We start from the raw sequence: 15,919 nt of genomic DNA, 5'->3' as shown, positions 1-15,919 counted from the left end.
CCAGCAGCATAAAGCCGACCTGCCCGGCCCGGCCCGGCCCGGGCCGGCCCGCCCGGAGGTAAAGTCCGCTCAGAGGCCACGCCTCGTGCCTCCGGGGGCCCTGGCCGCCCCGTCACCGTTTCCCTGTAATCCGGCTCTGCCAGCCAGGAATGTCAGGAATGCTGGATGTGTCATGGAAATGTGCTCCACATTTCTAACAGATTACGGCTGCAGAGCCTCTGTGTTCAACACTCTGGCTGCCCAAACCGCTTTCCCTCCAGCCGGGCGGGAAACGGAGACCCATGTAACCGCGGAGGGAGGGCAGCGGACCACACAGGGCCGGATCGGGACCCATAAATCCGCCTGACCTGCTGCTCCGTTCACCTCTTTTGTCTGAAGCTGGCGAAGCCTGCAGGAAACCATCAGATAATGTTTAACTGCGTGTTTACCTTCCTCCCACGGCGAAGTCAGAGATGGCGTAGTAGTAGGACTTGAGGACCTTGGGGTCGTTGAAGACTTCGTCTCCGAACGTGTTGAGTCTGTTCAGGGTCACTCTGATGTCTGTGGCCGTCACCCAGTCCTGAACCAGACGACAGACAATTACAGCAAACCTTCCGGCTGCAGCTCACAGTTTCTGACGGTTATCTAAAAGCTAAAAGTGAGAATGACCTGAAGGATCCCCAAACGCCCCCAAACGCCCCGTTCTGTTCAAGCATGCAGGAAAATATCAAAGGTCAGGAATCACCATGAAGAGTTTCTGGAAAACAGCTTCAGACTCTCATCGTCTTATTGAGACTAGAAGCTGCAGAAACCTTGAGATTTATCTCAAAACCTCAGAGGGAATCAGGTCAACGGGTTCAGATAGCAAACCAGCTTTAAACTGGTTTACTGACATTAAACTGGTTTACTGACATTAAACTGGTTTACTGACATTAAACTGGTTTACTAACATTAATCTGGTTTACTAACATTAAACTGGTTTACTGACATTAAACTGGTTTACTGACATTAAACTGGTTTACTGACATTAATCTGGTTTACTGACATTAAACTGGTTTACTGACATTAATCTGGTTTACTAACATTAAACTGGTTTACTAACATTAATCTGGTTTACTAACATTAAACTGGTTCACTAACATTAAACTGGTTTACTGACATTAAACTGGTTTACTGACATTAAACTGGTTTACTGACATTAATCTGGTTTACTGACATTAAACTGGTTCACTAACATTAAACTGGTTTACTGACATTAAACTGGTTTACTGACATTAAACTGGTTTACTGACATTAATCTGGTTTACTAACATTAAACTGGTTTACTGACATTAAACTGGTTTACTGACATTAATCTGGTTTACTGACATTAAACTGGTTCACTAACATTAAACTGGTTTACTGACATTAAACTGGTTTACTGACATTAAACTGGTTTACTGACATTAATCTGGTTTACTAACATTAAACTGGTTTACTGACATTAAACTGGTTTACTGACATTAAACTGGTTTACTGACATTAATCTGGTTTACTAACATTAAACTGGTTTACTGACATTAAACTGGTTTACTGACATTAATCTGGTTTACTAACATTAAACTGGTTCACTAACATTAAACTGGTTTACTGACATTAAACTGGTTTACTGACATTAATCTGGTTACTAACATTAAACTGGTTTACTGACATTAAACTGGTTTACTGACATTAAACTGGTTTACTGACATTAATCTGGTTTACTGACATTAAACTGGTTCACTAACATTAAACTGGTTTACTGACATTAAACTGGTTTACTGACATTAAACTGGTTTACTGACATTAATCTGGTTTACTAACATTAAACTGGTTTACTGACATTAAACTGGTTTACTGACATTAATCTGGTTTACTAACATTAAACTGGTTTACTGACATTAAACTGGTTTACTGACATTAAACTGGTTTACTGACATTAATCTGGTTTACTAACATTAAACTGGTTTACTGACATTAAACTGGTTTACTGACATTAATCTGGTTTACTAACATTAAACTGGTTCACTAACATTAAACTGGTTTACTGACATTAAACTGGTTTACTGACATTAAACTGGTTTACTGACATTAATCTGGTTTACTGACATTAAACTGGTTCACTAACATTAAACTGGTTTACTGACATTAAACTGGTTTACTGACATTAATCTGGTTTACTAACATTAAACTGGTTCACTAACATTAAACTGGTTTACTGACATTAAACTGGTTCACTAACATTAAACTGGTTTACTAACATTAAACTGGTTTACTGACATTAAACTGGTTTACTGACATTAAACTGGTTCACTAACATTAAACTGGTTTACTGACATTAAACTGGTTTACTAACATTAAACTGGTTTACTAACATTAAACTGGTTTACTGACATTAAACTGGTTTACTGACATTAATCTGGTTTACTGACATTAAACTGGTTTACTGACATTAATCTGGTTTACTGACATTAATCTGGTTTACTGACATTAAACTGGTTTACTAACATTAATCTGGTTTACTGACATTAATCTGGTTTACTAACATTAAACTGGTTCACTAACATTAAACTGGTTTACTGACATTAATCTGGTTCACTGACATTAAACTGGTTTACTGACATTAAACTGGTTCACTAACATTAATCTGGTTTACTAACATTAAACTGGTTCACTAACATTAAACTGGTTTACTGACATTAATCTGGTTCACTAACATTAAACTGGTTTACTGACATTAAACTGGTTCACTAACATTAAACTGGTTTACTAACATTAAACTGGTTTACTGACATTGAACTGGTTCACTAACATTAATCTGGTTTACTAACATTAAACTGGTTCACTAACATTAAACTGGTTTACTAACATTAAACTGGTTTACTAACATTAATCTGGTTTACTGACATTAATCTGGTTTACTAACATTAAACTGGTTCACTAACATTAAACTGGTTTACTAACATTAAACTGGTTCACTAACATTAAACTGGTTTACTGACATTAAACTGGTTTACTGACATTAAACTGGTTTACTGACATTAAACTGGTTCACTAACATTAAACTGGTTTACTGACATTAAACTGGTTCACTAACATTAAACTGGTTTACTAACATTAAACTGGTTTACTGACATTAAACTGGTTTACTGACATTAAACTGGTTTACTGACATTAATCTGGTTTACTAACATTAAACTGGTTCACTAACATTAAACTGGTTTATTGACATTAAACTGGTTTACTGACATTAAACTGGTTTACTGACATTAAACTGGTTCACTAACATTAAACTGGTTTACTAACATTAAACTGGTTTACTGACATTAATCTGGTTTACTGACATTAAACTGGTTTACTGACATTAAACTGGTTTACTAACATTAAACTGGTTTACTGACATTAAACTGGTTCACTAACATTAAACTGGTTTACTAACATTAAACTGGTTTACTGACATTAAACTGGTTTACTAACATTAAACTGGTTCACTAACATTAAATGGTTTACTAACATTAAACTGGTTTACTGACATTAATCTGGTTTACTGACATTAAACTGGTTTACTGACATTAAACTGGTTTACTAACATTAAACTGGTTTACTGACATTAAACTGGTTCACTAACATTAAACTGGTTTACTAACATTAAACTGGTTTACTGACATTAAACTGGTTTACTAACATTAAACTGGTTTACTGACATTAAACTGGTTCACTAACATTAAACTGGTTTACTAACATTAAACTGGTTTACTAACATTAAACTGGTTCACTAACATTAAACTGGTTTACTAACATTAAACTGGTTTACTGACATTAAACTGGTTTACTGACATTAAACTGGTTTACTAACATTAAACTGGTTCACTAACATTAAACTGGTTTACTAACATTAAACTGGTTTACTGACATTAAACTGGTTTACTAACATTAAACTGGTTTACTAACATTAAACTGGTTTACTAACATTAATCTGGTTTACTGACATTAAACTGGTTTACTAACATTAAACTGGTTTACTAACATTAAACTGGTTTACTGACATTAAACTGGTTTACTAACATTAAACTGGTTTACTAACATTAAACTGGTTTACTGACATTAAACTGGTTCACTAACATTAAACTGGTTTACTGACATTAAACTGGTTTACTGACATTAAACTGGTTTACTAACATTAAACTGGTTTATTGCAGCTGCAAATAGAAGAACAAAACTGAGTATTTAAAGTTTTTACAACTTCAGATTTTTTCAGTTTAACAAAAACAAATTAAACTCCAAAAACATAAGAAAAAATATAAAAACTGTTTTTCCATTTTGATTTTGTGGACATGGATCTAAATGAGCCTCTTCAGATAAAATCATTGATCCAACTTTAATTAACTGAAATTATTCCATCAGTTTTTAATTACAGAAAGTTATGAAAAAAATTCCCCAGAGGACAGAAAATTGTTAACTGTTTTTCTACAAGGTTCTGGATCCTCTTTGAGGTTCTGGATCCTCTTTGAGGTTCTGGATCCTCCATAAGGTTCTGGATCCTCTTTGAGGTTCTGGATCCTCTTTGAGGTTCTGGATCCTCTTTGAGGTTCTGACAAAGTTCTGCAGCTCTGGGAAATTGTGATGGAGCCAAAGTCAAATAAATGTTTTCATTTTATGATTTTCATGATTTAAAGGCAGGAGGAAGGGATTCGTCACGAGCAGCTGCTCAGCGTCTGGCTGGAGCCTCGTGGGAAAGCGGGTCGGTACCGGCAGGAGGCGAGCCGGACCCAGAGGTTCAGAGCGAGTGAGAACCCGGGTTCTGGACGGGTTCTGGTTTGCTCCCCAAACTGTAGTAACTGGGTCCAGATGTGACCCGACCTGCTGGTCTCAGTCTGAGGCGGTTCTGGTTTCGACCCGGAAGTTCTAGGAAACATTTTGATCTCCAGTATTTTTGCTCCAGAAACGATCTGATCCGAATAAATGAAGGCGGTTCTGATGCTGAACAGGAAATGCATCACGGAGATTTCTGTACAAATCAAACTTTCCAGGGAGGCCAGAGGTCAGAGGTCAGGGGTCAGAGGTCATGGGACACTCAGACGTCCTCAGGTTCTGGTCACATCCCAGCCTGGTCGGCCCGGTCAGCAGAAACCGGCCGGGATTCCCGACTTCCAGGAAAACTGCCGGGAACGTGGAGCTGGAACCGGAACCAAAAATCTGAGCTTCAGGTCCTGAACCTGGACTAGGAACCGGCGCCGGACCGGACCTGGTCCAAGACCTGGTCCTGGACTAGGACTAGGAACCGGCGCCGGACCCAGGACCTGGTCCAAGACCTGGTCCTGGACTAGGACTAGGAACCGGCGCCGGACCCAGGACCTGGTCCAAGACCCGGACTAGATTCAATCATCTGGACTCATTTCCTCAGCTGGCCTCCAGCTATTGACTCATCTAAGCTAGTGGTGAGCTAGCAGTGAGCTAGCACTTAGCTAGCAATGAGCTAACATGAGCTAGCAGTGAGCCAGCAGTGAGCTAGCGGTAAGCTAGCGGTTAGCCAGAAGTTAGCTAACATGAGCTAGCAGTGAGCTAGCGGTAAGTTAGCCTGGAGATAAAATGAATTAATCGACTAAATGATCACGATCATGAAAACAATCTGGACTCATTTCGGGTCCAAAGTCGTCGTTCTGATCTGGCCTTAATGAGGAACTGCTGACGATGGAGGTGAAGCGAAGAACTGAAGCACGTTTTGTTTCGGCCCAAACTCTGAAGGCGACTCGGTTCTGGCAGCGACTCGGCGAACCGGGCCCAGGCGGACCGGGCCCAGGCGAACCGGGCCCAGGCGGACCGGGCCCAGGCGGACCGGGCCCAGGCGGACCGGGCCCAGGCGGACCGGGCCCAGGCGGACCGGGCCCAGGCGGGTCGCCGTCCTGCAGCTGCAGGACTTCTTGTCTTCGTCTTGTCGGGTTCATGCAGAACAAGCCGGCAGCTGCGGGTCCAGAGCGGTTCTGATCGTCTCACAACATTTGATGATTATGAGCAGAGAGGAAAAACATTCAGCTGGGCCGAACCAGAACTTCTGTCCAGGAACCATCTCTCAGGAATCTGATTGGCTCATAGAGATTCAGAGGATCACCAGGACGTTTCTGTCTCAATAAGCGTTTTATCTGCTCTGTTTCAGATCCGCCGTCGTTTCCCAGCTGGGAGGATTCAGGCTCCTTCCTGTCTGGAAAACCTCCAGCTGCAGCCGGACCGCCTGACCCGCAGCAGGGAGTAGAACCAGCAACCTTTCCTCTGGGATCGCTGTCATAGCAAAGGTCAGGCTGAGCTGGAGGATTTTAACATCAACCAGAAATATGAGTCAGAAGTTGATCTTGGAAAGTTATTTATGAATGAATGAATACAGTTTTAGTGAAGGGATGAAAAGCTGGACATGAAACATGTTTTCTGGTTTGAATTATTGACTTTATGATCCTTTGAACCAGAAACTTTCTTCATAAACTCCTCAGAGAAACAGATTCATGATCAAGACTTTAGATCAAAACTCGTTTCGTCCCAAATGTCAAAATGTTGATTGAACTGATGTAATAATCTGGTTTGGTGACATCAGTGTGTGAATTAATCCAGTTTCCCTCAGATTAGAGTTTCTGGAATAAATGTTTTCTAGAACTTATTGAGATATTTATTAATTTTATATTTATTGATATATAACTAACTGATCAGAACTGCAGGCTAATGTGGCCTGTAGCCGTTAGCAAACAGATGCTAACATTGCTGTTAGCATGCTAACATTAGCACACCAACAGAGATGCTCTCAGCTTATTTTGGTGAATTCATAATTATTCTAAATTATAATTCAGATGCTTCATCATCTTCTGAACTCCAACCAGGAAATGTTGAGATTTTATAAACTAAAGTGACGTTTTCACAATAATCAGTTTTTAGTTTTTCAGGATGTTTTCAGGGTTAAATCAGCTCAGATTTGATCGTCAGAATCATAAAAACATTTATCTGGGCATCATGTGCCAGTTTGGCCAGTTTAAATGGAGACCAGAACAAGGAGGGAACATTTAAAGCACAGCTGTGAAACCCAAAGACGTCCAACAGGAATGAACTGATGAAACAATAAAAAAATGTCCAGAACCCAGAATTTAAATGATGTCAACATTTCAGATGGATTATCGACCCTCTGCTGTAGGAAACCAGTAACTGTGGCAGGCTGTGACCTTTCAGACGACCTCTGTGTGACCTGGAAGTGTTTCATTGAAATTAGAAACCCGTTTAGTTTTCCAGCTCAGCGGCGGGAGGAACCGTCTTTATGTTTCAGAAACTGAACGCATCGTTGCAGCGAGAAGGAACAAATGTGAAGCTGTGAACTTCAGAGCCAGTAAATGCAAACATGACCCGGTTTGACCCGGTTTGACCCGGTTGGACCCGGTTGAACCCGGTTTGACCCGGTTGGACCCGGTTGGACCCGGTTACAGGACTAATGAAGCAGAGCTCTGATCCGTCAGGCCTTTATGACTCGGTTCTGCTGGGAACTGGACCGTGACGGCGGCTCTGCGTCCGCTGCTGCGTTAAAGAGCTGGGAATCCCAGCAGGTGGTCATTTCCCAATCCGGACCCGGAGATGACAGACGGCAGGAATGTCCCAGAGCCGCCGGCCGGCTGACGCCTCCAGAAAGAGTCCCGGCTTCGGTATAAATAGCTTCGTGCCGACGGGTCAAATAAGGAAGTTCACAGCTGAGCGGCTGAGCTAAATCTGTTCTTTTACAGGGAGACGAAGTTCAGGACGGAAAAACAGAGACAGAATCCAACAGAACCGGACCCGGCCCGCGTAGGTCGGGACCGGACCCCCCACCTGGGTGGAACCACCGGTCCTGAACCGTCAGGTCCAGAATGGGAGGATCTCTGGTTGATCTAAACATCAGTTTGATCGTTTCAAACATTTTTCATAAAAACGTTTCCGTCATTTCCTCAGTTCAGTTTCAATCTGACGTCAGATTGATGAATGTGAAGCTGTGACGTCAGGTGCGGAGCGACAGGTGAGTGTTTCTGGGCATCATGTTTGTCCAGATCCACTTTGAACTGCAGTCATCACCATAATTAGATGTTGCCATGGGAACAGCCATCCAGCTGCTACCAACCAACATGTCCGACCAATCAGAACGCAGGATACTGATGATGAAAGATTATTCCAAACAGAAAACATCTGAGGCAGCCGCCGGGCTTCGGAACCCAAACCAGATCCGATCCGGTCCGGATCCAGACCGGATCGGATCCAGATCTGGTCCAAAGCAACCCAGTTCTGGTTCTGGTAACTCCTGGTCACTAACTGGACTGTGAACTCATCTGGACCCAAAGTGTCTAACAGCAGAAGCCCGACCCAAACCGGTCATCAACAGAACCTGGACCCAAAAGAAAAGGATCACGGTGCTGAACTGGTCCAGTAATCTCCAAACCGGGCCTCACCGAGTGAAGCATCCTGGACCTTCAGAACCAACGAGACTAACGGAGAGTTGATCCGTTGGGTTCTGGGAAACCCAACGGATCAGAACCAACGACCAACATGTTCTGTCAAAACGACTGAAACTGAGACGGTTCTGATCCGAGACGGTTCTGATCCAAGACGGTTCTGATCCAAGACGGTTCTGATCCAAGACGCCAATAAGTGGATGGATTCACATCAAACCCTCTTTGTTCCTTCGAATGGCAGCAACTGCAGGAAAACAAACAGCTGGAGGCGTTTTGAGTGAGAAGAGAAAAAATTACACAACATTGTGAAAGAAAGAGAAGAATGTGCAGTGATGATGAGGAGGAGGAGAAGAAGAGGAGGAGGAGGAGGAGGAGGAAGACGAGGAAGAGGAGGAAGAGGAGGAGGAAGACGAGGAAGAAGAGGAGGAGAGCGACAGAAACGTCCCAGTGGGAATCTCCTGGCCCTGACTGGCTTGGAACCAGCAACCTCAAAGCCCTGGGAGCTACAACCTCAGACCCGGTTCGGGTCGTAGAGCTGGAGATAAAACCTCGGATCTGGTGGAACCGAGACGGCACCGAGGGGTCCAACAGAACCCAACAGAACCAGCCTCTACTCAGGACCTGGAGTCAGAACCAGAACCTGAACCAGAACCTGAACCAGAACCAGGTCCAGAACCTGGTCCAGAACCTGGTCCAGAACCAGAACCTGGTCCAGAACCTGGTCCAGAACCTGGTCCAGAACCAGAACCTGGTCCAGAACCAGGGCGGACCTCCAGCTGATCTGCAGCAGGTTAACATCTGGACTCCTGCAGGTTCAGTGAAGCTCTGAGGTTCGGATCCCGGCTGTTTGGGCTGCTTGGTTCCGGTACCAGCGGTATTCTGCCCTACAGAACCGGTCCTGGTTTCCTGTCTGCTCAGAGATTTTCTCATTCATGTGATGAGAGAGCAGATCATCTGGTCCTGCAGCTGCAGATCTGAACCGACAGCAAAGCTAAAACCACGTTTGCACATGAGCTTCAGAACCGGGACCTTCAGGGACGAGCCGACCTCTGACCTGGAGCACCGGGCTGTTGTCGAAGTTGTAGGCGCTGGGTCGGCCCTCCAGCGTGGAGAAGGCCACGTTTCCCCGGTGAGCGGCGAGATGTCGCTGAAGTCGTCGGTGCAGAGCGCCTCCTGCTCGTCGCCGCCGGTGCGGATGAAGCCGCGGCTCGGCTTCCTGTACGTCTTCTCGCAGGAGCCGCTGTAGTACTGGTACGGCACCCAGGGCGCCCTCGCTGCTCCGCTTGTAGATGGCGAAGCTCTCCGGGCGGCTCGTGTGGAACTTCAGCCGAACGTAGGTGATGTCGAAGGCCTTCCCTGCAGGCACAAACAGGAAGTGAACAGGAAGTGAATGATCAACAAACCAAAACTCAGTCACATGATTGTCCAAACAGACGTGTCGGCTGCTTTTATTGCTTTTATCAGACATTTTGTTTCAAAGTTTCCCCAACAGGTTTCAGACGTTTGTTGTGGATCCAGAAACACCGGAAGGTTCAGAACTTTTGGACTAATTTGCAGAAGAACAGAAAAACATTTAAAACCTGAATTTATCTGGGAAATTTTTACTATTTATAAAAATGTTGAAGCTTGGTTCTGGTTCTGGTTCTGTCAGAGAAAATCCTGAACATCTCATCAGTAAATATGTAAATCTCTCATTATCCATTCAGTGTGAAATGAGTTTTTCAGATCAGTTTATTCTGTCAGGAAATGTTTGCAGGGTTCTTTTGGACCTTTCAGACGTTTGCTGGTTCTGAACCGGGATGAATCTTTGACTCGACCCGTTTCACGTTCAGCTCCTGCACTGAAATCCGGAGTTTCAGTTCAAATGTGACAGAAACCCGAGACCCGGATCGCTGCAGCCGGCCCGGTTCTGAGCAGGAATGCAGGAAGCCGTCAGAGCGTGACGAAGCAGCGGACTAGGTCAGGAGGGTCGGGCCCGGCGGGTCTGAGCAGGTCCAGGAGCCGCCGCCGGGTCGCGGGCCACGGCAGGCGGTTCTGCTGTTTGCTCAGCCAAGGAATCCGTTCTGTCAACAGAGAGCTGAGGGGCCCCCAGGGGTCCGGGCCCTCTGGGGCCCAGACCCCTGGGGGCCCAGACCCCCCCTAGGGGGTCCAGACCCCCCGGGGAGGATGCAGGGCCCCTGGGGGGGTCTGGGCCCCCGGGTCCCGGTGTTAACCACAAATAAAGGTGAAGCAGCTGATAGGACGAACAAAGGCAGCAGTTTATGACAGGAAACTATAAAGAGCTGCAAACAGCCGGAGTCCTCCCCCTGAGAGTGTGCACGTGAGAGTGTGCACGTGAGAGTGTGCATGTGAGAGTGTGCACGTGAGAGTGTGCATGTGAGAGTGTGCACGTGAGAGTGTGCACGTGAGAGTGTGCACGTGAGAGTGTGCACGTGAGAGTGTGCATGTGAGAGTGTGCACGTGAGAGTGTGCACGTGAGAGTGTGCACGTGAGAGTGTGCACGTGAGAGTGTGCACGTGAGAGTGTGCATGTGAGAGTGTGCATGTGAGAGTGTGCATGTGAGAGTGTGCATGTGAGAGTGTGCATGTGAGAGTGTGCATGTGAGAGTGTGCATGTGAGAGTGTGCACGTGAGAGTGTGCACGTGAGAGTGTGCACGTGCCAGCAGCCCTCTGCTGAGCAGATGAACTTTATGGGTCAAGGTTAACAAGGATTTAACTGCAGATACCAGTTTGATCTTATCAGAGTGAAGAGACCAGAACCAGAACCAGAACCAGAACCGCTCTGCACTGAACCTGCAGCTTCACTGTTCGCCCAGAACAGCAGAAAACCAAATTCAGACTTGAAATGTCCTTCAGGTCCAGCAGAACGTTTCTCTTCCTTTGGGATCAAACAGCAACAGGAAGCAGAACTCGGGTCGAGCAGAACCTCCGGGATAAAAACAAAGCCAACAGCGAGGGGCTGAAACGTGACCCGACTGGGAGGAACAAGACACCTGAAGGCAGAAGGTCCTATTTAAAGTAAGGGAGGAAAAACCTCTCCAGCCCAGAGGAAGGAGTCGTTTCCAACAAAAACAGTTTCAGTTCCTCAGACGGATCAGATGTCCACTCAGATCAGAACCAGAACCTCTGAGGAGGTCCGAAAGAAACGGCAGCAGGTTGAAAACCAGGAATGAAACGTTTGTTTTTATAATTTGATGAAAAGTTGTGAGTTCAATACTGAACAGTTTCCCTGAATGTTCTAAAGGTTGAATCTGAATATTTTGATATTTATATCAACAGTTTCATGAGGAAAGCTGACGGCTCCTCATCGACCTAAACAAAGTTTTGTTCCCATCATGCACTGCGCCGGTTTATGACGCTGCCAGAGGTTCGGCGCTAAACGGTTAAAAGTTATCAAAAGTAGCTCCACGCATGAAGAGGCGTCTGACAGCAAGCAGCGTCGCTCCGTCACCAAACGCCTCCGTGTCCTCACCGGAGGACAAAAGCTTCTGCCAGCAGGAGGCAAACAGCAGCGAGGACGCAGGCGGCCGGTTGGACGGCCGGTTGGACGGCCGGCAGAAACAACGAGCCTCCGGCGGCAGGAAGACACCAGGTGACCCAGCGGCTGTTCAAACACGGTGTGGAACGGGTCGGTTTGAGTCCAAAGAGACATCAGGGATTCCTCCTCCAGAACAATCTGCATGTTCACCAGAGGACATTTCTCAGCTTGGAAACAAAGAGCGTCTGTCCAGCCTCACTGGCAGGAAACACTGACTCATAAAGCTTTGGTCCCGCCAAAATAAAAGCTGAAGCAGCAACAAGAACATGATGAGAAGCTTTGGCCGTTTTATAAAACTCATAAAGATCAGCAGCAAAACGAGAAGCAATCAATCAACTATCAACAGGATGGACAACGGTAATGTGAGGACATGGAGGACATGGAGGACTAGAGGTCTCGGGGTCTCTGGGTTTCTGGGTCTCTGGTCTCGGGGTCTCGGGGTCTCGGGTCTCGGGTCTCTGGGTCTCTGGGTCTCGGTCTCGGGTCTCTGGGTCTCGGGTCTCTGGGTCTCGGGGTCTCTGGGTCTCTGGGTCTCTGGGTCTCGGGTCTCGGGTCTCTGGGTCTCGGGGTCTCTGGGTCTCTGGGTCTCTGGTCTCGGGGTCCCGGGTCTCTGGGTCTCGGGTCTCTGGGTCTCTGGGTCTCGGGGTCTCTTTCTCTGGGTCTCTGGGTCTCGGGGTCTCTGGTCTCGGGGTCTCGGGTCTCGGGGTCTCTGGGTCTCGGGGTCTCTTTCTCTGGGTCTCTGGGTCTCGGGGTCTCTGGGTCTCTGGGTCTCGGGGTCTCTGGGTCTCTGGGTCTCTGGGTCTCGGGTCTCGGGGTCCCGGGTCTCTGGGTCTCTGGGTCTCGGGGTCTCTGGGTCTCGGGGTCTCGGGGTCTCTGGGTCTCGGGGTCTCGGGGTCTCTGGTCTCGGGGTCTCGGGTCTCGGTCTCTGGGTCTCGGGGTCTCTTTCTCTGGGTCTCGGGTCCCGGGGTCTCTGATCTCGGGTCTCGGGGTCTCGGGGTCTCTGGGTCTCTGGGTCTCTGGGTCTCGGGGTCTCTGGGTTCTCTGGGTCTCGGGTCTCGGGGTCCCGGGTCTCTGGGTCTCTGGGTCTCGGGGTCTCGGGGTCTCTGGTCTCGGGGTCTCGGGGTCCCGGTCTCTGGGTCCCGGGGTCTCGGGGTCTCTGGTCTCGGGTCCCGGGGTTCCTCTGATCTCGGGTCTCGGGGTCTCGGGTCTCTGGGTCTCGGGTCTCGGGGTCCCGGGTCTCTGGGTCTCGGGGTCTCGGGGTCTCGGGGTCTCTGGGTCTCTGGGTCTCTGGGTCTCGAGGTCTCGGGGTCTCTGGTCTCGGGGTCTCTGGGTCTCGGGTCTCTGGTCTCGGGGTTCCCGGGTCTCTGGGTCTCGGGTCTCTGGGTCTCTGGGTCTGGGTCTCGGGGTCTCTGGTCTCGGGGTCTCGGGTCTCGGGGTCTCTGGGTCTCGGGGTCTCTTTCTCTGGGTCTCGGGTCTCGGGGTCTCTGGGTCTCTGGGTCTCGGGGTCTCTGGGTCTCTGGGTCTCTGGGTCTCGGGTCTGGGTCCCGGGTCTCTGGGTCTCTGGGTCTCGGGGTCTCTGGTCTCGGGGTCTCTGGTCTCGGGGTCCCGGGGTCTCTGGGTCTCGGGGTCTCTGGTCTCGGGGTCTCGGGTCTCGGGGTCTCTGGGTCTCGGGGTCTCTTTCTCTGGGTCTCGGGGTCCCGGGGTCTTGATCTCGGTCTCGGGGTCTCGGGGTCTCTGGGTCTCGGGGTCTCTGGGTCTCGGGGTCTCTGGGTCTCTGGGTCTCGGGTCTCGGGGTCCCGGGTCTCTGGGTCTCTGGGTCTCGGGGTCTCTGGGTCTCTGGTCTCGGGGTCTCGGGGTCCCGGGTCTCTGGGTCCCGGGGTCTCTGGTCTCGGGGTCCCGGGGTCTCTGATCTCGGGTCTCGGGGTCTCGGGGTCTCTGGTCTCGGGTCGGGGTCCCGGGTCTCTGGGTCTCGGGGTCTCTGGTCTCGGGGTCTCGGGGTCCCGGGTCTCTGGGTCCCGGGGTCTCGGGGTCTCTGGTCTCGGGGTCCGGGGTCTCTGGTCTCGGGTCCGGATTCCCGTCTGGACATGGAAAGATGCTGCAGGAAGAAGCTTCTCTATCTGAGCCTGAGGGACGGAGGGACACGGAGGACAAGGATGGGTTCTGTGTCTTCAGGCTGCTTGTCAGAAACTTCAGACTGATGAGACCCAGAACCAGGGCAGACCAGGTTCTGGTTCTGGTTGGACCAGGCGGAGCCGAGGGGGCGGGTTACGGTCCAATTAAGTTTCCTCCCATGACCTCATCGCATTCTTCTCTGGGACGGAGAACAATGGCTGCTTTCATTGAAATGAGTGGGCCGGACCGGACCGGGCCGGGCCAGAGCGGGTCTCAGCCTGCAGCGAGGAGAGCTGCTGAGTAATCAGATTATAATCAGATTACTCTGCAGAGTAATCTGATTAGTAATCTGATTACTGACCACTTTTCATAGTCAGACTGCAGTTTAAAAACTGAATCTGTTTTTTGCAAATGTCAGTCTGATAAAAATCTGATTTCCTGAAACCGGATCAGAACCGGATCAGACTGGATCAGAACCGGATCAGAACGGACCAGAACAGATCAGAACCGGACCAGAACTGGATCAGAACCGGATCAGACTGGTTGGCGGAGCGTCCAGAGAGGAGGTCCGGTCCACATGGCAACACCCAGAGAGCAGAACCCTGGACCACTCAGGTCAAAGGTCACATGCAGTCCAGTCACAGAGACGCCTGTGAAGATGAAGATGAAGATGAAGAGGAAGATGAAGTCACCTCTAGATTCTGTTTGATAAACAGAGCAGCGGGCGCTCTGATTGGACGGTGTGTCTCTGTGTGTGTCTCTGTGTGTGTGTGTGTGTCTGTGTGTGTGTGTGTGTGTGTCTCTCTGTGTGTGTATGTGTGTGTGTCTCTGTGTGGTGTGTGTGTGTCTCTGTGTGTGTGTGTGTGTGTGTGTCTCTGTGTGTGTGTGTGTCTCTGTGTGTGTGTGTGTGTCTCTGTGTGTGTGTGTGTGTGTGTCTCTCTGTGTGTGTATGTGTGTGTGTGTCTCTGTGTGTGTGTGTGTCTCTGTGGTGTGTGTGTCTCTGTGTGTGTGTGGTGTGTCTCTGTGTGTGTGTGTGTGTGTGTCTCTCTGTGTGTGTCTCTGTGTGTGTGTGTGTGTGTCTCTGTGTGTGTGTGTGAGTGTGTGTGTCTCTGTGTGTGTGTGTGTGTGTGTGTGTGTGAGTGTCTGTGTGTGTGTGTGTGTGTGTGTGTGAGTGTCTCTGTGTGTGTGTGTGTGTGTGTGTGTGTGTGTGTGTGTGTCTCTGTGTGTGTGTGTGTGTGTGTGTGTGTGTGTGTGTGTGTGTGTGTGTGTGTGTGTGTGTGTGTGTGTGTGTGGTCTCCTATAGATAAGATCTGTCGTGTCTGGAGCTTTTAATCAAACTGAGCTCAAAGAAACTCATAAATATTAAACTGTCAGAAATTATCAAGTAAAATCTGAGATGAAGAAAATAAAACATGTGGCTGATTCGGCGCCTCCAGATGAATTTGGTCTCCCATCCAGCAGCTGTTAGTTTCCGAGTGATGCAATTTTAAAGGCTTCTAACTGTCTGCTTTCTGGTTCTGATTCAGTGAATTTTACATGCAGCAGTCCAAATACTAACAGGTTGTTTCTATTTTTATTATTAGCTTATTGAAACGTTTCTCGCCTCCAGCAACAGTAACGTGCAGAAGCCTGAAAACGTTGCAGAATGTAACTTTAACTCTATATCTGAGGAATCAGTGAGTTTCCTCAGACAAACAAACACAGCCAATCAGAACCAGGATTGTTTTTGTCTGTTTCTCTATTTTATTTCAAACCTGACTTTATCATTCTTCTCAGCAGCGTCAGTAATCGTGAAAGTCGATCTTGTTTTCTGCTGCTGAACATG

At 47.8% G+C, this 15,919-nt stretch overlaps 1 protein-coding gene across 1 annotated transcript in view; it reads right to left on the bottom strand.

Moving 5' to 3' along the window:
• Nucleotides 1-15,919, bottom strand: part of lamc1 (laminin, gamma 1) — a 52,873-nt gene that overhangs the window by 23,477 nt on the left and 13,477 nt on the right. Inside the window, 4 exon segments of the mRNA XM_055021793.1 lie at nucleotides 429-559; nucleotides 9,499-9,566; nucleotides 9,569-9,711; nucleotides 9,713-9,800. Coding sequence (XP_054877768.1) covers nucleotides 429-559; nucleotides 9,499-9,566; nucleotides 9,569-9,711; nucleotides 9,713-9,800 — 430 coding nt within the window.

This window comes from Poeciliopsis prolifica, unplaced genomic scaffold (genome assembly GCF_027474105.1).
Source record: "Poeciliopsis prolifica strain line A6 unplaced genomic scaffold, Auburn_PproV2 SCAFFOLD079, whole genome shotgun sequence".
NCBI lineage: Eukaryota > Metazoa > Chordata > Actinopteri > Cyprinodontiformes > Poeciliidae > Poeciliopsis > Poeciliopsis prolifica.
Note: the sequence above shows the minus strand (reverse complement) of the source record. Positions and strands in the feature narration are given on the sequence as shown.